Raw genomic sequence first — 24,770 nt, forward strand, 5'->3', positions numbered from 1 at the left:
GATGGGGACCAAAAGAGATAGGAGCGGGAGGTTGTTTTCTTTTTCTGGCTTTTTATTGGATGCCTTTTTAAGTGGAGAATTGTTAATTTCAATGTCCCTCAATTTTCACTGCCATTACTTGCTTGTCACCCGCAAATATTCTCTCGACTGGCTGAAATTACCAGTAAATACTCTAGAAATTAATTACAAGGACCAGAACAAGCAAATGCGTGCTATGCCTTAACTTTCTTATTGCAAGTGGAACCATCCTTTGATTTCTTTGACTTCCGTTTCTTCGTAGCTGCCTCTTCTTTCAAACGTTGAGAGCTTTTTCGCTCCTCATCTTCAGGTTCGTTTATTAAAGTCCCTTTCTCATCGTCCGCAGAGGAGTGCATCAGAGACTTGTCATGCAATACTCGCGTATCTGTCTCTGGTTCAATGACTGACATTCCAGTCAGAGTGTAGTTCACCAAATACGTGTTTGTTTCGTGCCTGTCCATTCGGCTAAAATGCCTCTGAGAATATGAGAGGAGACCTTCAAGGATTTCCCCAATGCCTTTTATCTGACGAAACAAAAAATCACTGTCAAGCCTTAAAGCTATTTATAGAGTGCTGCGCTTATCTATGTAACCATAAATAGACGTGGGCGTAAAGGTATGTGAAGACAACTACCTCGTTAATCTTTGTTGGACTGAGGATGTTGAAAACTTTTGAAAGCACAAAGTGAGCAACATGACAGAGCTTTGGCTTTGTATTCCATTCTCGAACATATTCAAATAGTAGCTTGATCTCTTCCTCGCCAAGGGCAAGAAGGGCTTTCTCCATCTGCTTTTCAGTCTCTCTCTTCCTGCAGACAACTTGAATAGTTACGTTCTCAAAGTTTTAAGAGACAACCAGTAAGTGATGAAAAAACATAAATAGAAGATAAAAGCAAACCTCCAAATTTCAGAAAAGCACTGATAAAGCTTATGAGGCCTGCGAAGCTCAAATGCGACTTGGATTGCTTTAGAAAAGTCGGCATCTAATACAGCATTTTCTAGCTCTTGATTCTTTAAAACACCTTCCTCCTGTATAATCATGAAAATTTGCATTATATAAATAATGTCCATCAAGTAAATTTGACATAAACAGATAAGGAGAATACAAATATATAATCTGGTGCCATGCGGGTAGCCTAGGAGCAACATTTGTCCACATTTAATATCATAAGATTTCACCTATCGATATAACTATAAATCTTTGGACAAAACCCTACAATAACCTGATTTATTAATGAATTCAGTTAATTATAACATCAATGGGATTAGATGAACCCCTTCAACTTTTAAGATTTTGCATTTGATGAAACTGTATTACCTCTACACACCAAAAATAAAGGCAATGTGATAACTCACCTCTCTACGAAAAGCTTCCTCTTTATCAGAAGCAGTACAATCATACCACATATTGATGACAGCATCGCTGCTGCCACTTGCAAGCATTTCTGTCTTTTTTCCAACAGCCAAGGCATAAACCTGTAGGGTAAATCCTGTCAATGACAAGGAAAGCAAAAATCTACTTGGTGGGAAGAAAGGAAAAAGTAGCTTGAAAATCCCGGTTATGATTGAAAATCATTTTGAATGTTCCACTAATCATGCATAACAGTAATCGAGAGACCCAACAATCCATTTAAACGGATCTCAAAGGCCAAATCACAAGAGAAGATAAGATGCAGGCTGTAAGGTCTGTAAGGAGACCAAAATCAAGATATCTGACCCAACATATTTTGTTTCTATAATCCAAATGTCCAATCTACAATTTGACTACTACATGTTGATGATCACAAATTGATTGCTACATGAATATCACATGTTTTCCGGTGCATTATCAAATCCCGTACTGGACTTGCAATGAAATGATTAGAACATTCTATATGTGTGATTGCAACATGACGGTCATATGTAAATGATAGACAATGACGAGAATTTCAAACTCCTAACTTCTAACTTTTAACATCTTGTAATATTTGAATATCTCTAATGATGTAGCCTATAATATGCATTATAGTGACAAGTAACTTGAGATACTATTTTCAGCACCTTGTTGTCATGCTGATCATATGTAGCAATGCATTCATCGGTTTTGACCATCCACAGTTTTACCAACCCATCAGCACCTGAAAATGATAACACAGTCAATGCGTATATAATCGGAGTTTCAAGGATGCGAGAAGAACCAAAGTGGGAATTGAGCCTAGTTTACCTGAAGAAATAAATTGGGTTCCACGAGTAAGAAATGATGCTCTTAATACGCTTGACGTATGCCCTTCAAATGTTTTCAAGCACGAACCATCAGATATGGCCCATATCTTTATTGTATTATCACCAGAAGCTGTTATAACACATTGATCAACGGGAGAGAACTCTACAGACCAAACCCCCCTTTTATGACCCTTAAGTACAACTACTGGTACAAGATCCGGAAGCCTCCATACACAAGCAGTGCGATCCTGATCAATGAGAAACCCAGAAAATTTTATAAGGTAGTGTCATTCAACATATTTAGGATCCTCCTTTCTTCCAAAGAAACATCAACTATAGATAGTAATATGATAAATGCAAGAGAATCAAAGAAGCACTGCCTCAAAACCTACAAACCTGTGAACCACTACAAACTAAACTATCATTTGGTGCAACAGCTACTGAATTGATATCCTTATCGTGGGCTGCTACACCAGCCTTTGCTTTCAGATTCACTGGCTTTTCTGTATTGTCTGAAAGCCCATCCAAACTCCACACCTTGATGGTACGATCACTGACAAAGAAATGATATAGGTCATTTTAAGCACCTAATAGAGCTCAACAGAAGTATCCTCCTTGGGGTTGCAAACCATAGGGTGATCTTTTTAACTATTGAAGGCATCACCAGTAAACCCAAACAAAGATAGTTTAGGTAACAATTGTGAACAAACTGTAAGACAGAATTTGGTAAAAGGATGAGCTGCATAAATGCTCACCTACTGCCACTAACGAAGAAATCTTTCCGCTTTTTTGAGAAAGCAATAGCTCCAATACCTCCCATGTGACCTATGCCAAGACCAAGGCAACATTTGCTTTCTGAATCCCACAACCGAACCTAAATGCAAACAAATAACTTATTAACACAGAGATATGGGGAGGGAGAGAAAGAGAGAGAGAGAGAGAGAGAGAGAGAGTCACAGGGGAGGGGTGAGAAATGAGAATGAGGTAAAGGGAAGTGTTTTTCACAAGGCTGGCCTTTCTAATAGAGTTATTGCAATCTATACGACTACCCTATAAGAAGAAAAGAAACTGAAACTTACAGTGTTGTCTTTGCTCCCAGTCACAATAAGTGGTTTTCCACAACTCAATACACAGGTGTCAAGGCATAGAACAATTCCGGTATGACCTGCCAATACATAAGAACATGACATAGACGCAATGTCATATACTCGTACCTGCATGTTTCCAGATTAAATAATAAATCAATAACCAAATATATAACAGATATCATAATTCATAAACACACATACTTGAAGCATGCACCCACATGGTAACTTCACCCAACTAGATAGGAGCAGGTCACCAGGAAAACAACAAAAATGTATGTTTCTGAACAATGTCAACAACAATAATTCCCCAATAAAAGACAATTGGAAATGAACAGATGGATGCTGAGCTACAAAACTCACTAAGAACAGAGAATTTCTTCATGTATACCAGAATATTCATAAAAGAAAATTTGCATGCACAAATTCTAACTCCTCGTCAGTGAAGCAAGGATTTTTTGTAAACATACATGGTGGAAATACATAATGGTAAAAGATTGAAAAAGGGCCTCTTGTAGAAGATTTTAATGTCAAAAACCAATTTTCACCAAAATTGTTAACCAAGAATTCAGTTCAAAGGCCTTTAAGATAACAATGAAGCAACAATCGATTAGCATTGAATATTTTCCTTTCAGAAGAAACTTGCATATTTAGTAGAGACCAATTCTACTTGAGAGTCACCAATATACATAACTTAAGACAGATATGAATCCAGTAGGACCGGTACATTTACCTGTTCAAGATTTGTGGCAACAGCAAGGAATTGTTCCTCATCTCCTACAAACTTCATATCCACAATCTCATCGTTGTAACCTACAAGTCTTTTGCTCAATTCAAATTCCAACGTCCCCTCTGGCAACTTAACTGGGGAATATAAAAGGAACTCCTGATCAGCAGTCACACAAAGCAACCCTTTATCTGAAGGAAGCATGGCGGCTGCGGTGAATCCCCTGTTTGATTCATCCACATCTGAAGATGGAGTGACATCTGAGGACTTTTGCTCATATAGGCAAACTGCACTGTCAAAATCAATAGAGTACCAGCAAACAAACTCACAATTATTAATGCATAAGTAAAATTAGTTATAACTTAAATTACTTCAAACGAAATAGTATAAGAATGCCCTTAGGATTTACCCTTCAGAATTCCAAATCCGTACAATCCCACGGTCACCAACTGTTATAAAACAAGTTTCACTTAATCCACTTTTCTTCCCATTCTGCTTCTTGCAGGAACCCAAATAGGATGACAATGGAGTTCCAGAATAGATTGCACACACAGCTTCAAGAACCTCATATGTTGTTACAGTCTTCATGCAGCTATAGTCATGGAGGTCCCACAAAATTACAACCTAAAACCATTCTGCAATCAATACCTTGTTGACATATCAACAGCAATGGAAACTAAAGAGCATGACAAATAATGCTCAGTGAACTTTCCAGTGAGACACAATAAAGTAGGCATTTGAGAAAATAAGTCAACAAAACAGAAATTCAGGAGTGCATAACAAATAATTGAAAATTAGACAAATGCATATCTTATGTCAAGATAGACAATCTAGTTAAGGTTCGCTCTGAAACCCTTCACTATCCATGATCTACTCATTCATGACCCAAAAAACCCGTCACAATATTTAATTGGGGCAGACTCATATCAAACTTAGCCACCTCTATTGCAAAGGCTAAGGCTCAGAACAAACAAAGAGAGTACTAGTGGGTACTGAATGAAAACATAAAAGTGTAAACTGAGGCATACAGATGCATGCGTATGTAACAAAAAAAAAATAGCATTAAAGTATTGAGCGAACCCAAGTTCAGGCCTTACCTTATCTCTTCCAGCTGTGAGCAATGTCCATCCGTCTTCAGAGAGTGCCATAGAAGTTACTGTGGAGTTATGCCCATTAAGCGTTGCAACGCACTTCTTCGTTAACAAGTCCCAAACATGCACAGTTGTATCATCGCTTGCGGAGAAAAGCTAATAAAATAGAGACAATCAGCATGATGAGTTGTTACAAAATGGACAAAAGAAGTAGTTTCAACCCACTTCATCTGGAAAAATAGAGGCGGAAAAGAGAGTTAAGAGCTATGTGGAGATTGAGCTTACAAGTTGTTTAGTAGGATCAGGATGGAAGAGAACACTAGAAACAACCCCTTTGTGGCCTTTAAAGTAATGAGTGCAAAAGCTGCCATCAACATCCCAAACAAGAACCTTCCTATCAGCTCCGGCGGTCGCAAGCAATCCTCCAGACGGGTGACAAGCCATTCCCATCACTGGCCCCTCATGACCCTAATCCAAAACCGAGAATGACATACTCAATAATTTTTCATTTCTCTTGGTAACCAATTAATATCCAGTCAAAGTGAAGCATTTGATTTAATTTTAACTGAATTAGGAAATTACCTTCCAAGAACGCATGCACTTGAGGGTGGAGAGGTCCCAAATCCTAATTTGGCGACTGTGACCGGCAGAGAAGAGCAGACTGTCGTCGGGGCTGAGGGCCAAAGCGGTAACTTCGTCTAAGTCGGCTTCAATAGTGGAACGAATCGAGGCGTCCAATGAATCCACGATCTTAATGGACTCGCCGCATTTGCAGGCGATGAAGGAGCCGTCGGATGAGACGGCGAAGGGGCCGCCGGAGTAGAACTGTTGCAGAGAGGGCACGCACCGGTAGTTCTTCTTCAAAGGTAGAGACGCCATGAGAGGATTGGTGGAGCTCCGCTGTCAGCACAGGGAGAGAGAGAGAGAGAGAGAGAGGGGGGGGGGGGGGGGGGGGCGGGGCGCGGAAGAAGGGGGCTGTCGAAAACCGTTAGTTGTGTCGAAGCTCAAGTAGGGTTTAAGGTCAGTTACCAACAGAAACAAAATAGGGTTTAACGAAAAGAAAGACGGAGGCAGCCCAAAATATGGGCCGAGGAGGTGGTGGGCTTCAGTTGGGCTGGTGAATTGTAAAATATTGTTAAGATAATAATCCATTTGTGGCTGGGGCTGGAGTTTGGAGAATGAAGGATGAAAAACAATGAAAGTGAAATGGAGCATTACTTCCCCTCTTGTTGTCATCAAGTGGTACCCTGAGATTGTTTCTTCTTTTAATGGATGCTTTGTCAGTTTATTGTTTTAATGCATGGTTTGTTCGTTGGTAGGCAGGAAAAACACTATCTACTTTCCAGCAACAAAACTAGGAAATAAGAACACCGTCGGTGAAAATTCATTTCTTTTGGCAAAATACTAGATAGACTAATTATATCTTAATCGTATGGGAAGGTTTTAGTAATGGCGGCTAAACTGCGCGGATGGTAGGGTGAGTTTGTTTAAAAATTTAGTTTTCATTTAAACACTATATTTCTTTCTATTTTAATTGAAAAAAATAAATATATATATATATATTTTTTAATAGATTATAATAATTTTTTTATAAATTGATTATGATATATAAAGCCTTGGTTGGTTGGTAATTGAATTTGAACGTGAGGTAGGCATGCTGTCCCTCTAACCCAACACAGTACTCAACCTCCATCCGCCAGACCTACCCTTCTCTCTCTCACACACAGCAACGCTTGTTCCTACCTACCTCCTCCTTCTTACCCAACCTGGCCTCTCCTCGTATTTATCACTTCTCCCTAACTCCACTTATCTGTGATCAACAACAACAACAACAACAACAACGCACACGTACGTAGCTACTCTCTCTACCTATCTCTCTCTCCTCTCTCTCCTCTCTCTCCTCTCTCTCTCTCATCAGTCATCATCATTTGATTCATTTCCGCTCCCTGATAAGCTTGCTATTATATATCAAGCCTCCTCTTTCCACCACTTGTTTTTTCTGTATATTGCAATTTGTTTCTTGGTCGATCACGCATAAAGAAGTAACAGACACCATGACCATTGCTTCCAATTCCGTCCAAACTCAAAAGCCGGCAGACATACCTACCAATCTCATGCCGTCTGAAATTAATTCTACCTCCCAACAAAACCTAACCCAATTGCAACCCCCCGCCTGCACCAACAATATTATTGATTCCACCACCGCCACTGCCACCACTAACCATGTATTCAGATCAAAACTACCAGACATACTCATCCCCAACCACCTCCCTCTCCACAGCTACTGCTTCCAGAACCTCCCCGAGTTCTCCGACAGACCCTGCTTAATCGTGGGCTCAACCGGAAAATCATACTCTTTCTCCGAGACTCACCTCATTTCTCAGAAGACCGGCGCAGGCCTCTCCAACCTCGGCATCCAAAAAGGTGATGTCATCATGATCCTCCTCCAAAACTGTGCTGAGTTCGTCTTCGCCTTCATGGGCGCTTCCATGATCGGCGCCGTCACCACCACCGCCAACCCCTTTTACACTGCCGCCGAGATTTTCAAGCAGGTCAAGGCCGCTAATGCCAAACTCATCATCACTCAATCCCAGTACGTCAATAAGCTCCACGAACATCCCTCCTCCGCCGACGGCGCTGACCAAAATAACTTCCCGAAACTCGGCGAAGACTTTAAGGTTGTCACGATCGACGATCCTCCAGAGAATTGCTTGCATTTCTCAGTGCTCTCCGAGGCCAACGAGAAGGAGCTTCCGGACGTGGTGATCGACACAGAGGACCCGGTGGCCCTCCCGTTCTCTTCGGGGACGACCGGGCTCCCCAAGGGAGTCATTCTAACACACAAGAGCTTGGTCACCAGTGTGGCCCAACAGGTGGACGGAGAGAATCCAAACCTCTACTTGAAGGAGGACGATGTCGTATTGTGCGTGCTTCCGTTGTTTCATATATTCTCGTTGAACAGCGTGCTTCTGTGCTCGCTGCGAGCAGGGGCGGGAGTTCTGCTGATGCACAAGTTTGAGATAGGTACGCTGCTGGAGCTGATTCAGCGGCACCGAGTGTCAGTGGCGGCGGTGGTGCCGCCGCTGGTGATAGCACTGGCGAAGAACCCAATGGTGGCGGAGTTCGACCTGAGCTCTATTAGGGTGGTGTTGTCTGGAGCGGCGCCGCTGGGGAAGGAGCTGGAGGAGGCGCTCAAGAGCCGAGTCCCTGAGGCAGTGTTGGGTCAGGTTAGTTGTACAAGTACACATGACTTGTATTTCCGTAACGCATACATACATACAATGACAGTAGCATGTTTTTCGTTTCTCAACGGATTCTTCAATCATTCCTCTCCTCACTTTCATTTCATTCGTGCTAGTTAATTAGCGCCGCCGATCCAGACAAAATCACTGGGAATATTGAATGATCAACTGAAACCCCCTTAATTTTTTTCCATAAATTATTTTCCCGAAACTAAAGGGAACGAGTAGCACTAGGAAAATGGGACCACTCATCAATTACTAATTGGTTAATATGGTCGATTAACTCTTGTTTACTTGTAATCATAGTATGAATGAAGAAGCGGAAAAGAAGAATGGAAGTTGATATCATTCTCGAGTTTTTCAATTGATTAAGGAAATTGTATTTTGGGACTGTAGCTATATTAATAGAATTGGAGCATCTAGTTTAAGATTAATTCGCAATCATTATACATTCTACTCGAGTATTGGGTGTTTAATAGAACTAAATCATCCAACTTAAATAGCATGTCATCACATACTTATATTTGGTAATGTGGAAAAACATGCACCTGTTTGTTTTTCGGCAAAAAAATAGTATTAGTGGGTTAAATTATTAAATATTAAGGAGAGTATCAGTGTGGATGAAACTCGCAATAAAACGCATAGACATTATTAATTCTCGCTACTGCATTAATTTAAACACGAACTATGGATGTGTATGTTTTATTTACCTATTGATTTAGTTGTAAGGCCCTTATTTTCCGGTGTGTATACCACTCTCAAAACATATATATTATAAAAATTCTAGGTCGGATTGGATGACATTAATGCCACTACCCCCTCCATACAATATTCTATAGGACCCAGGCTGAGCATATGAATTGTAAATCTAACATTTCTTTGGCATTACTCACAATTGTTTACAGACGGAACCTAGAACTTCTAAATTATCAATTTCAATGGAATGTCGTGTTAAAGTGGTGTTGTAGGGTAGAGGAAAACGAATGTTGGGTGGTGACATTTGCTGTTATTGTTGATATGGAAATACGGCGGCCGGCATGCTGGCCAGTCAATTAATGTGACATGTGTACACAAACAGTACCACTAACTCTCTTGTTAAAGTGCGTGTTGAAAAACAAATTTACGTGTTCCGAATAATTTTTTCAAATTAATTTAATCCACACCATGGCACCTATATTCCTCTCGTGCACCCCAAAATTTAGCTAATTCCCTACAAAATTTGTTTTATGAAATTTTAGGATCACCTTATTTGATTTCGGGTTATTAGTTTTGTTGTGCTTTTTTTAGACCAATAAATGCAAAAAAAAAAATTAACGAAAAGACATACTCGGAAAAAATAATGATTAATGAAATTAAAGACTGGCGTTGTAAATATTGTTAAACCAAAATTTAATAGCTAATGATTGATCGTTTGTTCATTCAAGTACTAATTAGAATATGCTTACCAGTTATCTTAATTGAGTTAAGTACGTGTAAATCGTAATTAGTTGAAGTTAAGTGTTGTTAAATGATGGTTAACTAATTAATTACTGTGAATGAAATGAATGTAGGGTTATGGGATGACGGAGGCAGGGCCTGTGTTGTCAATGTGCATGGCATTCGCAAAGGAACCGATGCCAACCAAGTCAGGGTCGTGTGGGACGGTGGTCCGAAATGCAGAGCTCAAGGTCCTTGACCCTGAAACTGGTCTCTCACTTGGCTATAACCAACCCGGCGAGATTTGCATCCGTGGCTCACAAATCATGAAAGGTATAATTATTAACTACCTATATATCTTAAATATTAATCTGCTTTAATTAATAACTAATTGATCTCTGATCTTGCTGATGATTAATTTCCCCCAAGTAATTAACCATGCATTAATCTACCAGGATATTTGAATGATGCTGCGGCTACGGCAACCACCGTAGACACGGAGGGCTGGCTTCACACTGGTGACGTGGGTTATGTGGATGATGACAATGAAGTTTTCATCGTTGACAGAGTAAAGGAGCTCATCAAATTCAAAGGCTTCCAAGTATGCACGTGACGATAATATATTTTTGTTAATGATATATGCATGCATTAATCTTTATTCGAGCTTTTTAACAATCATTCGTGAATGACATACATACATACACACACACATATATATATATATATATGTATGTATATTCGGGGGCTTATATATACATAATCCTGTTTCATCTTTACAGGTGCCACCAGCTGAGCTGGAGTCCCTACTTATAAGCCACCCATCCATTGCAGATGCAGCCGTTGTTCCGTAAGTATTTTTACACAATAATGTCTAGTTAATACCATTAATTAATCACTAAAAATGTCCGCAAAACCTTGAACGAAACATAAGATTAACGTATTTGTATATTAATGATACTGCAACGAGCAGGCAAAAAGATGATGCTGCTGGTGAGGTTCCCGTTGCATTTGTGGTTCGGTCTAGTGGTCTCGAACTTACTGAAGAGTCTGTAAAAGAATTTATAGCAAAACAGGTACCTTATATATAAATACATAAGTTTGCGAAGGAATTAATTATAGTTAATTCTGAAATAGTGAAATTGGATGAATGAAAATGCAGGTGGTGTTTTACAAGAGACTGCACAAGGTGCACTTCGTCCATGCAATTCCAAAGTCTCCGGCTGGAAAGATCTTGAGAAAAGACCTCAGAGCCAAGCTTGCAACCGCAACCCCTGCTGCCCTAGCTAATTAAAATTATTTCTGCTGGAAAGATCTCTCTCTTGATTGATGCGTGTTGACTTTTATATGTAATTTTGATGAATCTTCTTAATTAATAATTAGCCTGTCCTGTGCTGTATTGTTTCATATGTATTTATCCAATTTGGAGGGCGAGCCTTGATGTAACGGAAAAATTATTTTTCGGTCATAGATTCGAGTCGTGAAAACAGTCTCTTGCAAACCAAGAGTAAGTGTTCAGGCAAATAAGACTGTGTATCAAAGATGTTCTTCCGACTCTCGCAAAATGAGAAGTCTTGCTAGTTTGGGGTTGTCCTTTTTATCATTTATCCCATTTGATTTGACACAGTGAATTAAACTCATCAGCTCCATCGTGTAATCCTTTGAAAAACTATATCAACTTTGGTATCCAACATCCATATCCTATCAAATTTTGTTGATGGATACGAGTACCGGATTTTGGTATTTTAATATGATTAATATCTCTAGCTTAGCTAGTACTGCTCTCGCACCTTTTATGTGTATTGATGGTTGAGAAGGTTAACTTATCTCATTAAAATTGTATTTTAATTATCTAACAATTTCGTTTTAATTAATTAGCGAATGTTTTAATTTCAACGAAGAATAGACAATTTATAAGCAAAGAAAAGAAAACAAATAAAAATGGTGCAATCGGGGTAAAGGCCCAACAGTGACATCGACAAGAGCAGAAGATGCACTTGCAAAAGCTGTATGGGTGGAAAATAGGGAAATTGAATTGCATTCTTCTTCTGTTGACAATAAAACAGCTTACACCCGAGGACCTAAAACCAAAAGACCAAATGCGTTTTGTACTTGGACCTGCAGGGTTGGCTCAATGTCGTTAAAACCGTTTATCCATTTGGACAAATACTCGTCATCCATTAGCATAAAACTTAACGGAAAAGAGAAATGTTAACGTCAATTTTCATGTTAATGTTATGAAACATTATGCCAAAAACATTAGACAATGGAGAGTCTATGGCAGTTCCACTTTTGAAAGAGTTTTCTTAGCATTTTTCTACTGAAAATTATTCTATACTACATAATATTAAATGCCACGAGTAGTGGATGATATGAATTGATTTGGATTACTTTTCACTTGGTCCTGTGGATCCATGACTTCCAATATTTATAATATCTAATGCTACGAAACACCAAAATGAAACCCTTCTAGAGACACTTACAATTAAACATGATCATCAATTTTTGTTTTTGTTTTTAATACGAGCAACATGAGGGAAGAATTCTTTTGGTACACGCAATACGAGGGAAGACAAGAATTGGACTCAGGACTATTTTGAGTGCATGTGGATTGTTGGGGATATTGAGAGAATGAATCTCACATGGAAGAAATAAGAGACCTTACATATGTCTACAAGAAGTTTGGATAATGATTTTAAAGTGGAACTACAACTTACTTCATGATATTATAGCATATTAAATTGAGCTTAGTGAACCTCGTGCTCACAGGTTACCCAATTTATGTTATCCTTGTCCACATATCAGACTTAAATGAACTCACTTGTTAACAGCTATGTTGAATTTAAGTTAAAACCTTAGCTTCATTTTGGAAAATATTTGATCTATTTGAATTCGATAATTCTTCAAATTCCCTCTAGTGTTAGAGTAATTTAAAATATCACTTTATCAAAAGAAAAAAGAGTGAGACATCAAAAATTGGGCTGGGCTGGGCTTGGCTTTCAGAGATCTTGCAGAAACAGACAGAGGCCTGGCCACTTAAACATCTGAGAAGCCCAGATTATAGAAACAAGCCAACACCCGGTCGCTTGCCCCGCCCAAGTCCTAGTAGCAAGTGTGATCGGCACACGACGTAGTATATCATGTGTTACTATACAAATAGTAGAATATGTATGTTAAAAAATTAATAATTTAAAAAATAAAACTTTACACCACTTACATAAAAACATGTGATATATCCTGTTACAATAAAAAATTTCTCCATTCCCAAAACCCTACAAAAACCCTCAACTGAGAGAGTCTGAACTCTCTACCGCTTTCCATGGTTAGAAAAGAAGAGCCATGTGAGAAAGAGAGAAAGAGTATTAGATAGGTTGATTTTCTTGGTCATCACGACAACATTTTTCTCCCCACAAATATAAATTAATCAAAACCTCTCTAAAACCCTCCTCTCATTTCTCTCTTCCAAAGATCCAATTAATTCCAAAGGGTTTTACTTTTCACTAGAAACCCCCAAAAAGGGATTGCAAAAATGGCCAAGCCCACATATGCATTAGGGCTTGTCGCCGCCGTGGCGGCCTCCGCCTCCTTTTCCAAGACCAACTCCAACTGTGCTTATGCCGACGGCCCTTTCAACTTCTCTCCCTTCTCTTCTTCTTCTTCTAATGCTTCCCAACAACCCTCCACCACTCCTTCTCATCTCCAATCTGCGCCGTCGGTTCCTCCCCCGCCGACCTCCTCCACCGGAGGTGCTGCCGAGCCCCCTCCCCCTCCCAAGGTTCGCAATGATCAACCCAGGACATCTGCCGCTGGCTTCGATCCTGAGCCTCTGGAGCGCGCTGCTAAGTTGTTGGACAAAATCGCCAAATCTTCTAATGCCAAAGAGGTTTGCATTTTTTATTTTCGGAAATTAAATGTGTTGTTTTTAATTGGGATTTGATCTTCCAATTTTATTGGCGGGCTCCATTTGTTATTTAGTTACTTGATAGCAATTGGAATTTTAGTATTGATGGTTCATGTCTAAATTCAGACGTTGGAATGTATGGTTCATGTCTAAATTCAGACGTTGGAATGTATGTAGCTATGGAGTATGCCATTTAGTTCGTCTTATACCTTATCCATGTTTGTGCTTAGAGAGAAGTAACAGGATGTGTTTGAAATTTCATCAAGCAGCCCTTTTGTTTTGATGGTTTTCCGTGAATTGATGTTTGCTTTAATGGTTGCTCTTTGGCCACTGCATAGGTCATTGGAGCTACGGTGAAGCACGAAGAGACAAGGCAGGCTGAGTTGAAGGCAAAGGCTGCGGAGTATGCTGCAATGAAAGCCCAAATTGAAGCGGTAAGTTCTACTTATTTCCCCAATTAGGGTGTTTTTGGATTAGTGACACCCTATAGGCTATATGTTTGTAAACTCCCCAATTGATTTATCTGGCATAAGTTTTTGCTGAAGTTATCTACTTCATCACCTGACAGGATACTAAGAAGGCCATCTACGAGGAGCAGAAAAAGCTAGCTCAGTTTCAAGCCCAAACAAATTCCCAAATGGCTAGGTATCAGGATGAATTAGCAAAGAAGAGGATGGAGGCAAGCTGACTTGAACTTTTCTTGGGATTTCACACAGAAGCTTTTCAGAAAACGAAATTCAATTCTAAATTTAATTCGTTGATGTTACTGCAGAATGAAAATAGATTGGCAAGAGAAAGGAACCAAGAGATGGTAAAATGGCAAGAAGAATCAGCAAATAGGCTGGAACAAGCTCGTCGACAAACAGAAGCGCAAATCCAACATGAGCGTCGACGGACTGCAGAGGAGCAGGCTAAGCTAGAACGTGAAAATTTCGAAAAGAAGGCTTTGGCAGATGCAGAAGGGAGAGCCCTTGAAGCAAAGCTGACTGCAGAAATTAAAAGGGACCTGCTGTTAGAGAAAGCAAAAGCTGAGAAAGAGAAATGGGTTTCTGCCATAAATACCACCTTTGATCATATTGGAGGTACTGTCCATACTCATTACCTTTTTCTCTATTGTATACAAAGAAATATGATTCTTCTTCAAACCAAAAATGGGCGGCTCTTCTATTTGGCATCATATACTCGTTTGAAGTTTGAACTAATGAAAGTTAATGTTATTTCTTAAAAAACTGTTGATGCAGAATTAGCTATTTTCTGCAGGTGGCTTGAAAGTGATTCTGACAGATCAGAATAAACTAGTTGTTGCTGTTGGGGGAGTTACAGCTCTAGCTGCAGGTGTTTACACAACAAGGTCTGTGTTGATATTTTAAACGAATACTTGAAATACTGTATTTTCCCTTTACCTATTTGTGGCCTTTCCTTTGGAAGCTAGGGATCTATTTGTTGCTTTCTATATCCTGGTTCATCTTCTCTTAATTTGCTTAGTAACTTTTGTTTGTTTTTGGGGAGAAAGGAAAAAATAAGAAAAGCTTTGTTGGCATTTTACTCTCTCTCCCCTGTGACCAACTCCCTAGGACATGAAACTCTAGAGTTGGTTATTCCCCTAGTAAATGCCATGAACTGTTAAGTTCTGGAACTTAGTTTGTTTTTTTTTTTTTGGGTATTCTGGTCTGATATTTGATTCACGGAGATAGGGTTGCGTTTAAAGTCATAGCAGGTTACAGTCTACCTTCGCGAAATAATTTGTGTGGGATATTAATTTTACCTTGCCATTTGCTCTCCACGATGCCATAACTTATGCACGTGTTATTTATCCAATGCAGAGAAGGTTCAAAGGTGATATGGAGCTATGTGGATAGAATATTGGGACAACCATCACTTATCAGAGAGTCCTCTAAAGGAAAATACCCTTGGTCAGGATTATTCTCACGTTCTATAAGCGCCCTATCTCCCAGTGGCAACAAAGGTCAAACACAAAATGGGAAGGCCTTTGGTGATGTTGTTTTACACCCTCCTCTTCAGAAAAGAATTGACCACTTGGCTAAGGCAACTGCTAATACAAAATCTCATCAAGCACCGTTCAGAAACATGCTCTTCTATGGTCCTCCAGGAACTGGGAAAACAATGGCTGCTAGAGAGATGGCTCGTAAATCTGTATGAGATCTGATCCTATCTTTAAACCAATCACGTATTCGGTTTTGATTTTCATTTTGTTGCTTCTTCTGCCAGACAATATTGAACACTCCTGGCTGTGCTGTTATTTAGGAAAGTAGTTACTTGCCCTTAACATGAAATAATTTTCTAGAACTGTGTATATGATTTGCATGTTCCATGATGGCTCCATTCATACTCAGATGGTTTTGATCTGCCAGCTTTTGTTTTATTTTCATCCTTCATCCTTAACATATTCTTCCTTCTCATACGTTTCTTTGCTTGATTTAAATTGTCTTTAGGGATTAGACTACGCATTGATGACGGGAGGGGATGTTGCTCCACTTGGACCAAGGGCTGTTACCAAGATACATGAGTTATTTGATTGGGCCAAAAAGTCACGGAAGGGTCTGCTACTTTTCATTGATGAAGCCGATGCATTTTTGTGCGAGTAAGTCATTCAATTAACAGCCATGAAAATGGTGTTTTTAATTTTGTTGTAGTCTCGTCGAAGAGAACTTCCAGTCTCTGTGATTGAGAGGGTTGAATGTGTTTAACATAACTTGCAGGCGGAACAAAACCTATATGAGTGAAGCTCAAAGAAGTGCGCTTAACGCTCTCCTATTCCGCACGGGTGACCAATCCAAGGACATAGTCCTTGCCCTTGCCACAAACCGCCCCGGTGATCTCGATTCAGCTGTGGCCGATCGTATTGATGAAGTGCTTGAATTCCCCTTGCCTGGGGAAGAGGAACGCTTTAAGCTGCTGAAGTTGTATCTGGACAAGTACATTGCTCAGGCTGGTTCATCAAGCAAATCTGGTTGGTTCCGTAATTTGTTTAAGAAACAACCTCAGAAGATAGAGATGAAGGGGTTGACAGATGACATGATTAGAGAAGCAGCGGCAAAGACCGACGGGTTCTCTGGGAGAGAAATAGCGAAACTAATGGCAAGTATCCAAGCTGCGGTTTATGGGAGCAAGGATTGTGTGCTTGATCCAAGCCTATTTCGTGAAGTTGTAGACTACAAGGTTGCTGAGCATCAACAGAGAAGAAAATTTGCAGCTGGAGATAAAGGTAGCGTGTAGTAAGACAGCGTGTCCATTGGCAGGCACTCTTCTTGCTATTAAGTTAGTAAGCCGGTTAGAGAGATAAGGCTGACCTTCACTTTTATTTGGAGAGAGATTCACACAGAAGCCTGGGTTTTCAATTTTGAGCATGAACAAATGATGTTATTCATTATTTGCCCCCTATCAATGGAGGGCTTTTTTTGAGACGTTAACCCGCTGGTATCCATGATGCGCATAATCCCAACATCAACAACAATGAAATACAGTTCATCATCTTGAACGCCGAAGCTCTCTGAAAGTAAGCGGAATGACCAATAAAACAGCACGCATCGGCCATCATATTATGATCGGAAATTGGCACTGCCTTACTTGAGCGTTGTGTGCTTCACTTCAAAGCTTGTCAAAGATGTTCGGCAAGGGGCCCTATCAATCATCCCAGAGCAACTTAACAATCCAATATTTCTTCTTTGGTATTCTAACATTAACACCCAAAAAGCATCTTTGCAAGTGACAAACAATTCATCATAACATATCTTAAATCAGGTAACAAAAATGACAGACAAATTAAGTGCATATGCGCATTCCATGCCTGAAGAATAGCACGAATGGCATCATGCCAAATCCTTATTTTGCCAAATTAGGAAACACAGTATTATCATTACAAACTGAACCTTGTTTATGAAATGGCTTCAACGAAGGTACGGACATAACAGGAATGAAATTTGCTTATCGAATAATCACTTCCAGATTTTCTAGTGGTGGTGATCTTGCACATATCGAAGACCACAATACTTGCAGATAGCTGGCTCATCCAGGTCAAGGCATATGAATTCAATTGGGTGCCCAAGTGAGGGATTGGTGTCTGCAACCAACAACAGTTTTACCCAAGTAAATTGCAGCCCTTGTCTACGTAGTTTATTGAGCTGACCTTGCAGCATACAAATGCACAAGTAGCTTTGTGCTGGATAATCGTAAAAGAAACTAGGTAAAGAATAATGTAAACTAACCTCCTTCACATGCAACAATCCTGCCCTCAACCTTGATGGGTGGGACTTCATTGATCAACTCCATGGGAGATTTCTTGCTTGTATCCTATCAGTTAAGAAGAACAGTGAACCACAATGACTAGCACCTTGTAATCAATACGACATTAAAATCAAAATGGTTTTTGTAACATTGGAAATAGACGCCCAGAAAGAGAGACATTATAATTGTAAATAGGAAAACGCCGCCAGTAGAAGCTTGTGGATAGAACATAGTCATTGTTCTAAAAGTAGGCTGGTCACATCATTGGAGCCGAAACAAGTCTTGGTCGAGTAAAAGATGCTGAGAACTTGATCGATGTTTTCATTGAAATGCAGGATACACGAGTGCACACATACACACCCAGTTACAGTTGCTTCCTCAATCTAGTTTTGTTGGCATATCTGTTTCATTTCCTGCTAAATCATTGCTACGCTCGCTGTCTCCCTAGATTGTTGGTTACTAACCATATTGCAATGATAACAAATAAGGTCGGTCATGGGAACTGGATTGGAAATCCAAAAAAGTTTTTGAAATTCAGTTCTTGTTGCTTTAAAGCTTTACAGCATACCGTCCAAGGGTTTGTTCAGCAATGTTAATTGGTACAAATAAAGAAGGCTGAAATTCAATTCTGAAGAAATTGCCAAATTAATTTATAATAAATATAAACTAAACAATATTCCACCGAGTTTTGAATTAAAAACATGCAAAAGCTAATCAATACTAGTGAAAAAAATCAATATATTGATTGTCTAATCACACACAAAATCAACATCTTTGTTCCATTTTTACTTGATGAAAGATTGGATTATCGTATAAGGGAAAAACTGATTCATTCGCACCGTAAGATTAGACGAATGTAAATTTTTGTACTAATTAAAGGAGATAACGATTAAAGTCGATTAATTTCATAGTCAATCAATTTTAGGGCAAAGATAAAGATAGAAGAGGAGAGAGGAGGGAGGAGGGAGGAGGGAGGAGGTACCTGCATCCATTTGGCCGTGTGCTCGCTGATTTGAGTCCTGACGAGGCTGAAATTTCTGGTCCCTGCTGATCCCAATTTGGACGATCTTATTAGGGTTCTAAATAGACTGGACGCCATTTCTGAGTGCTCCTCCGACTGCTCACGCTGAAGGGAGAGAAAAGGAGAGAGAACCGTGAAAATGGTAGAGACCGACAGAAACAGGGGAGCGAGCGACAAAGTTTAGTTAATCGGGTCAAAAGGCTTATTGGAAGCCCGGGTGTGTATGGGCCTCACTTCCGTGCGCCGGCCTGTCTCGTTTCGTTTCGGCATTTTTCTTGGGCCGAGCCGGCCACAGTTTGCCCGACGGGTCTTGCCTCGTTTTGCGTGTCTTCCTTTTCGTGCGTAGAGCTTGTAGGTTCACCTCGTTTTCCATACTCACAGATTCGTTTCGTTATGTGTGCACGGTGTCCGTCTAACATCCATGTTTTATTTCTTCTGAAATTCAAATTTTTTATTTTCATGAAATATTTTTTGAGAACATTAAAGAAAGCTTTATATACCATTTGGAAGTGGTTTTACGATTTATGTAGAATTAAATGTATATTTAGTATAATAGTTAAGCCAAAAGCTAAGAAAATAAGTAAAAAATTATAGTGGTGAGGCCCAAAACATTGTTAAAATGAGGTTACACCTACAAGAATATCATCGAAAAGTCTTAAATGGGGTTCCACACACAAGAATATCAACGGAAAGTCTTACTTTCATTTTCAAAAATTCACGGTGAGGCTAGGGTGAAAATAAATAGTTTGAATGATAATTTATGTACGAATTAGCAAAGCCGACTAAAAACTATGACCCACGTTTTTATGATCAAAATGGCAAATTTTTTTTTTTGCGAAATATTTTCCACGAACATTAAAGAAAACTTTATAAACTATTTGGAAGCAGATTTACGATTTATTGAGCAAAAAATGTATAGTTAGTAGAATATTTAAGCCTAAAACTAAAAAAATAAGTGAAAAATATAGTGGTGAGGCCCATAACATTGTAAAATGTGGTTCTACACTCAAGAATCTCAACGAAAAGTCTCACCTTGATTTTCAAAACTTCACAGTGAAGCGAAGGTGAAAATAAATATATTGAACGGTGATTTATATACGAATTTGCAAAACCGATTGAAAAGCGTGAGTTTAACCCATGTTTTTTTTTGTGAAAAATGCAAATTTTTTATTTTCGCAAAATATTTTCCGTGAGCATTAAGGAGAACTTTATAAGGTGTTTGGAAGCATTTTTATGATTTATTGAGCAACTAATGTACACCTAGTAGAATATTTAAGCCGAAAACTAAAAAAATAAGTTAAAAATACAATAGTGAGGACCAAAACATAGTCAAATGGGGTTCCACCCTCAATAATCTCAACGGAAAATCTTACCTTAATTTTTCAAAATTTTAGGGTGAGGCAAAGGTGAAAATAAATAGACTGAACGATGATTTATGTACAAATTTGCAAGGCCGACCAAAAATCGTTAGTGTTAACCCACGTTTTTTTTTTTGTCAAAAATGAAATTTTTTATTTTTGCGATATATTTTTCACGAGCATTAAGGAAAACTTTATAAAGTATTTGAAAGCATATTTATGATTTATTAAGCAAAAAATGTATATTTAGTAGAACATTTCAGCCGAAAACTAAGAAAATAAGTGAAAAATATAGTAGTGAGGCCTAGTGACACACCCCGACCCAGAAAGTCCACTTGGACCCTGAATCGAGCTGTGCTGGCCGACACCTGGAAGGTGACGAAGCCATAAAATGTGATAGAGTGTAGAAAAAGTGAATAAATTTGAATCTAAAAGTGTCAAAGTACCAGAGTGCGCTATGAGTAGGAGCGAACCCATATCACATGCGATGTCAGAGTATAGGTAAGGTACAGTAGTGCGGGTAAGAATCATACCCTCAGAATTATCCATCAATACTAAGATTCGCCACAGATTCTTTTCGATACAAACTCAGCAGCTAAAACCTGGAGGGCACTAAACAGAAGGTGTGAGTAAGCAATAAAACCAAACTTCCCAAAGTTATTACCTCTCTAAAAGTAATGCCCCTAATTGTAAAACCCGTATCGTTTTCCATAAGACAGTATAACATACATACATATATCCAAACCATACTCAGAAATGACCAAAACCACGGTTTGCCATCAACTCCACCATACATTAATAAGTAGGCCAAAATGAACTAAATCAATACAAAGTGATATATTAGTCAGAGTCATCTAAAATGACGTGTACAACTTATCCATATCTCATCAATCATGGCTAGCATATAAGTCGGAGTCACCTATAGTGACCTGTACGACTTATCCATATCTCTAGCATATAAGTCGGAGTCACCTATAGTGACCTGTACGACTTATCCACATCTCATCAATCCTGGCTAGCATATAAGTCGGAGTCACCTATAGTGACCTGTACGACTTATCCATATCTCATCAATCATGGCTAGCATATAAGTCGGAGTCACCTATAGTGACCTGTACGACTTATCCATATCTCATCAATCCTGGCTAGCCAATAGCTCAATAAGTATACCTGCACACGAGTCGGAACCACCTAAAGTGGTCTGTACGACAGGACTGGGTGTAAATAAATACGCTCAAGTGCTACGATCACGTGAAGACTGGGCGAATAATCGCGGGTCACCTACGAGTCGGAACCACCTAAAGTGGTCTGTACGACAGGACTGTGCACCTACCTTGAATCCAAGGTGAGCGTAAGGTGCGGGAGGTGAACATCACGTGAAGGACTGTGCCTTGGCCACGGGCGGGAGCACTAACACCAGGGTGCAGGTTTATGAGCTATACTATGTCTCAACACAATCGTACTCACTACCATCACTAACATCAACATATACTCACCTGAAGCTTACCTGGGTGTTCTGCGTCCACCTTTGCACTTGAAAGCATTCCCAATAATTATATGCAAGTAGTATACATATGGATATACCATGATGCAATCTAAAACTCAACCATGTTGTAGCATTTTCAATTATAAACAATACGGTGTGAAATGTACAATCAATAACGCTCTACTCCCGAACTACTTATTTTCAGGGATAATTATCCATAATAACCCAATTAACACTAATTAACTAATTAATTCACAAAACTAAAACTTGTCTTTATCAATTTCCTTCGCATTACTCAATTTCCCAAATAAGGCTTTTGTCTCAAATATTTTATGGTTGCATCTAACCTCTCGTTAGACTGCCTACGTACCCTAGACAGGGATCAAGCCATTCGTAGTTCATATTGGTACTTCAAGCATTCACAATAATTATTTATGAAAGTAATATGCCTAATCAATTTAAAAGTGTCGATAGAACTCTCAACAATATGTACGATAAAAAGGAAAATATGCACTCACCTGGAGTCCACACTATGATTCTCTAGCGCACGCATCAAGGCGTCCTGAATGATTGGTCCCTGTGACCAATTATCAAATCACATCTCAGAACTCTTATCCGTAGAATATGTAATTCACATAAAACACAACCTCAACGACATTCTAAAATAGTTTGATACCCATTGACCATAAGTCAACCGTCGATCAAAGATCGACGGTAGGGTTTACAACCCTGTATAACTTGACCCGGAAGATCCGCATATCAGATTTCTAATCCGCAACCCCCAACAATCCACAATATTTTTCTAGAATAACATATTAAAATTTCATTACGATCCAACGGTCAGATCTCCGCCAATTGCCTAAAACAAGTGGCCGTGAACATTTATTTTACTAACTTACAAATCCAATTCAGGAAGATCCGTAAGTCGGATTCCCGATCCGTAAATTCCTATAATCTTTAAATATTACGTATTATAATGTATCCAATTTTGGTGACGATCCAACGGTCGGATCATCGATTCACATTTTATCAAGTAACGTATCGTAACGAATTTAGGTTCCAACTATCAACCTACGTCATTCAAATGACAAAACTGAATTCAAGACATTTGACATAGCCTAAAAATAGCATTGGCGGCCCACTGGCCACGCGCCGCCGCAGGTGGCGGTCGGCTGCCCCGACTCGCCGGAAAATTCAACTATTTCCAAAAATTCTCAAACTTCACATAAATGAAGATCTCAGTGAGTGGAGCAACTTTCATACCTGCCACGAAGTCCAAAAGTGGACGGAAGATGGTCAATTTTGCCCACGAAGCCGACGGGTGCCTAAAACTTCCTGACATCGATTCGTCGTCTACGGTGGTCCAACGGGGTCAAGGTTGGTTGGGTTTTGCTCCTGGGATGATGGGCTACAAAGCCCAAGTGATGGCATCGGCTATTGCTTTGCCGATTTGCCGGAAAATCGAGAAGGGTGGCCGGAGCACCATTGATTTTCGTCAACTTTCGTGGCCTCAAACCGCCTCATACCATGGTTAATCAAGGTGGTTCTTGGGTGGGTTTTGTAGAGGGTAATGAGAGCTTCAAGATGGTGGTGGTGGCATCGAAAAACTCCACCGGAGTTGGCCGGAATCGGCCTTGGAAAATGGATAGTCGTGCATGTCGGGTCACGGTTTTGGGGGAGCTTTCCCATTTTTTTTTTTTTTCTTTTCTTTTCTTCCTTCTTTTTGATTGGCTGCCAACTTTACTTCTTCTTTCCTCCCTCCATTTTCTGATTGGGTTTCCCCCACAAAGTGGGGATTTAATTTAAATAAACATTAAACCTTGAATAACCAATTTCGAACGTCCGTAACTATACCGTTATAATCCGGACTCGCAAACGGCTTTCGCCTCTGCGTTCACATCCACGAGTATTATGATAATATGTTAAAAGAATAAGTCATACGTCTCTCTAGACGATGCTCAATATAAGTCAAAGCCCTTGCCTCTAGGGCAATTTAGTAAATTCACGCTTTTAAAATAAAATAAAAACGTAAAATTTGGAACGGGTTGTCACACCTAGAACATTGTCAATTGGGGTTTTACACTCAAGAATCTCAATGGAAAGTCTTACCTTAATTTTCAAAACTTCAAAGTGAGGCGAAGGTGAAAATAAATAGATTGAACAATAATTTATGTCAAATTTGCAAAACCGACTAAAAACCTTAACACCCACGTTTTTTTGGGAAAAATGCAAATTTTTTATTTTCGCGAAATATTTTCCAAGAGCATTAAGGAGAACTTTATAAGGTGTTAGGAAATGGTTTTATGATTTATTGAGCAACAAATGTATACTTAGTAGAATTTGTAAGCAATTTTATGATTTATTGAGGAACAAATGTAAACTTAGTAGAATATTTAAGCCGAAAACTAAAAAAATAAGTGAAAAATACAATAGTGAGGACCAAAAAATTGTCAAATGGGGTTCCACCCTCAAGAATCTCAACGGAAAGTCTTACCTTAATTTTCAAAATTTTATGGTGAGGCGAAGGTGAAAATAAATAGATTGAACGATGATTTATGTACGAATTTGCAAAACCAACTAAAAATCGTGAATGTTAACCCATGGTTTTTTGGTCAAAAATGAAATTTTTTATTTTTGCGAAATATTTTCTGCGAGCATTAAGGAAAACTTTATAAGGTGTTTGGAAGCGGTTTTATGATTTATTGACCAACAAATGTATACTTAGTAGAATATTTAAGCCAAAAACTGAAAATGTAAGTGAAAAATACAATAGTGAGGGCCAAAACATTGTTGAATGGGGTTCCACCCTCAAGAATCTCAACAGAAAGTCTTACCTTAATTTTCAAAATTTCACGATGAAGCGAAGGTGAGAACAAATAGTATGAACGATGATTTATACACGAATTTGTAAAACCGACTAGAAATCGTGAGTGTTAACCCACATTTTTTTGGCCAAAATGTAATTTTTTATTTTTGCGAAAT

General features: G+C 39.1%; 4 protein-coding genes across 4 annotated transcripts; 2 read left to right on the top strand and 2 right to left on the bottom strand.

Annotated features, from left to right (window-relative positions):
• Nucleotides 1-31: 31 nt before the first annotated feature.
• Nucleotides 32-6,059, bottom strand: LOC137719464 (protein TORMOZ EMBRYO DEFECTIVE-like). Its single transcript, XM_068458500.1, has 14 exons — nt 5,705-6,059; nt 5,408-5,590; nt 5,129-5,278; nt 4,441-4,655; nt 4,038-4,323; nt 3,299-3,433; nt 2,975-3,093; nt 2,616-2,772; nt 2,221-2,467; nt 2,058-2,134; nt 1,374-1,493; nt 916-1,046; nt 652-826; nt 32-542 (listed from the first exon to the last, which is right to left on the bottom strand). The coding sequence occupies exons 1-14, from the start codon at nt 5,999-6,001 to the stop codon at nt 213-215; spliced, it is 2,622 nt and encodes an 873-aa protein (XP_068314601.1). The 5' UTR covers nt 6,002-6,059; the 3' UTR covers nt 32-212.
• Nucleotides 6,060-6,954: 895 nt separating this feature from the next.
• On the top strand, nt 6,955-11,324 carry LOC137719465 (4-coumarate--CoA ligase 2-like). The gene is made up of 6 exons (XM_068458501.1): nt 6,955-8,349; nt 9,915-10,113; nt 10,236-10,381; nt 10,560-10,627; nt 10,751-10,853; nt 10,940-11,324. The coding sequence occupies exons 1-6, from the start codon at nt 7,177-7,179 to the stop codon at nt 11,069-11,071; spliced, it is 1,821 nt and encodes a 606-aa protein (XP_068314602.1). The 5' UTR covers nt 6,955-7,176; the 3' UTR covers nt 11,072-11,324.
• A 1,737-nt stretch (nt 11,325-13,061) lies between these two features.
• On the top strand, nt 13,062-17,099 carry LOC137720121 (uncharacterized). The gene is made up of 8 exons (XM_068459132.1): nt 13,062-13,660; nt 14,017-14,112; nt 14,247-14,357; nt 14,451-14,760; nt 14,939-15,029; nt 15,502-15,832; nt 16,132-16,280; nt 16,399-17,099. The coding sequence occupies exons 1-8, from the start codon at nt 13,307-13,309 to the stop codon at nt 16,913-16,915; spliced, it is 1,959 nt and encodes a 652-aa protein (XP_068315233.1). The 5' UTR covers nt 13,062-13,306; the 3' UTR covers nt 16,916-17,099.
• Nucleotides 17,100-17,405: 306 nt separating this feature from the next.
• LOC137720123 (NADH dehydrogenase [ubiquinone] iron-sulfur protein 6, mitochondrial) lies at nt 17,406-19,176 on the bottom strand. The gene is made up of 3 exons (XM_068459133.1): nt 18,906-19,176; nt 17,905-17,989; nt 17,406-17,759 (listed from the first exon to the last, which is right to left on the bottom strand). The coding sequence occupies exons 1-3, from the start codon at nt 19,020-19,022 to the stop codon at nt 17,650-17,652; spliced, it is 312 nt and encodes a 103-aa protein (XP_068315234.1). The 5' UTR covers nt 19,023-19,176; the 3' UTR covers nt 17,406-17,649.
• Nucleotides 19,177-24,770: the final 5,594 nt, after the last annotated feature.

This window comes from Pyrus communis, chromosome 16 (assembly GCF_963583255.1).
Source record: "Pyrus communis chromosome 16, drPyrComm1.1, whole genome shotgun sequence".
In the NCBI taxonomy this organism is placed as follows: Eukaryota; Viridiplantae; Streptophyta; class Magnoliopsida; order Rosales; family Rosaceae; genus Pyrus; species Pyrus communis.

Bases quoted from the DNA above. Each gene is read 5' to 3' on its own strand.
- LOC137719464 (XM_068458500.1), bottom strand. From the start codon at position 6,001: ATGGCGTCTCTACCTTTGAAGAAGAACTACCGGTGCGTGCCCTCTCTG. The intron at 5,591-5,704 runs GTAATTTCCTAA...GTTTTGGATTAG, and splicing joins AGTGCATGCGTTCTTGGAAG to GGTCATGAGGGGCCAGTGAT. The intron at 2,773-2,974 runs GTGAGCATTTAT...TTTCTTTGTCAG, and splicing joins TTCTTCGTTAGTGGCAGTAG to TGATCGTACCATCAAGGTGT.
- LOC137719465 (XM_068458501.1), top strand. From the start codon at position 7,177: ATGACCATTGCTTCCAATTCCGTCCAAACTCAAAAGCCGGCAGACATA. The intron at 8,350-9,914 runs GTTAGTTGTACA...AAATGAATGTAG, and splicing joins CTGAGGCAGTGTTGGGTCAG to GGTTATGGGATGACGGAGGC. The intron at 10,114-10,235 runs GTATAATTATTA...TTAATCTACCAG, and splicing joins TGGCTCACAAATCATGAAAG to GATATTTGAATGATGCTGCG.
- LOC137720121 (XM_068459132.1), top strand. From the start codon at position 13,307: ATGGCCAAGCCCACATATGCATTAGGGCTTGTCGCCGCCGTGGCGGCC. The intron at 14,113-14,246 runs GTAAGTTCTACT...ATCACCTGACAG, and splicing joins TGAAAGCCCAAATTGAAGCG to GATACTAAGAAGGCCATCTA. The intron at 14,761-14,938 runs GTACTGTCCATA...TATTTTCTGCAG, and splicing joins CACCTTTGATCATATTGGAG to GTGGCTTGAAAGTGATTCTG.
- LOC137720123 (XM_068459133.1), bottom strand. From the start codon at position 19,022: ATGGCGTCCAGTCTATTTAGAACCCTAATAAGATCGTCCAAATTGGGA. The intron at 17,990-18,905 runs GTACCTCCTCCC...CTTAACTGATAG, and splicing joins ACACGGCCAAATGGATGCAG to GATACAAGCAAGAAATCTCC. The intron at 17,760-17,904 runs GTTAGTTTACAT...TGTTGGTTGCAG, and splicing joins GATTGTTGCATGTGAAGGAG to ACACCAATCCCTCACTTGGG.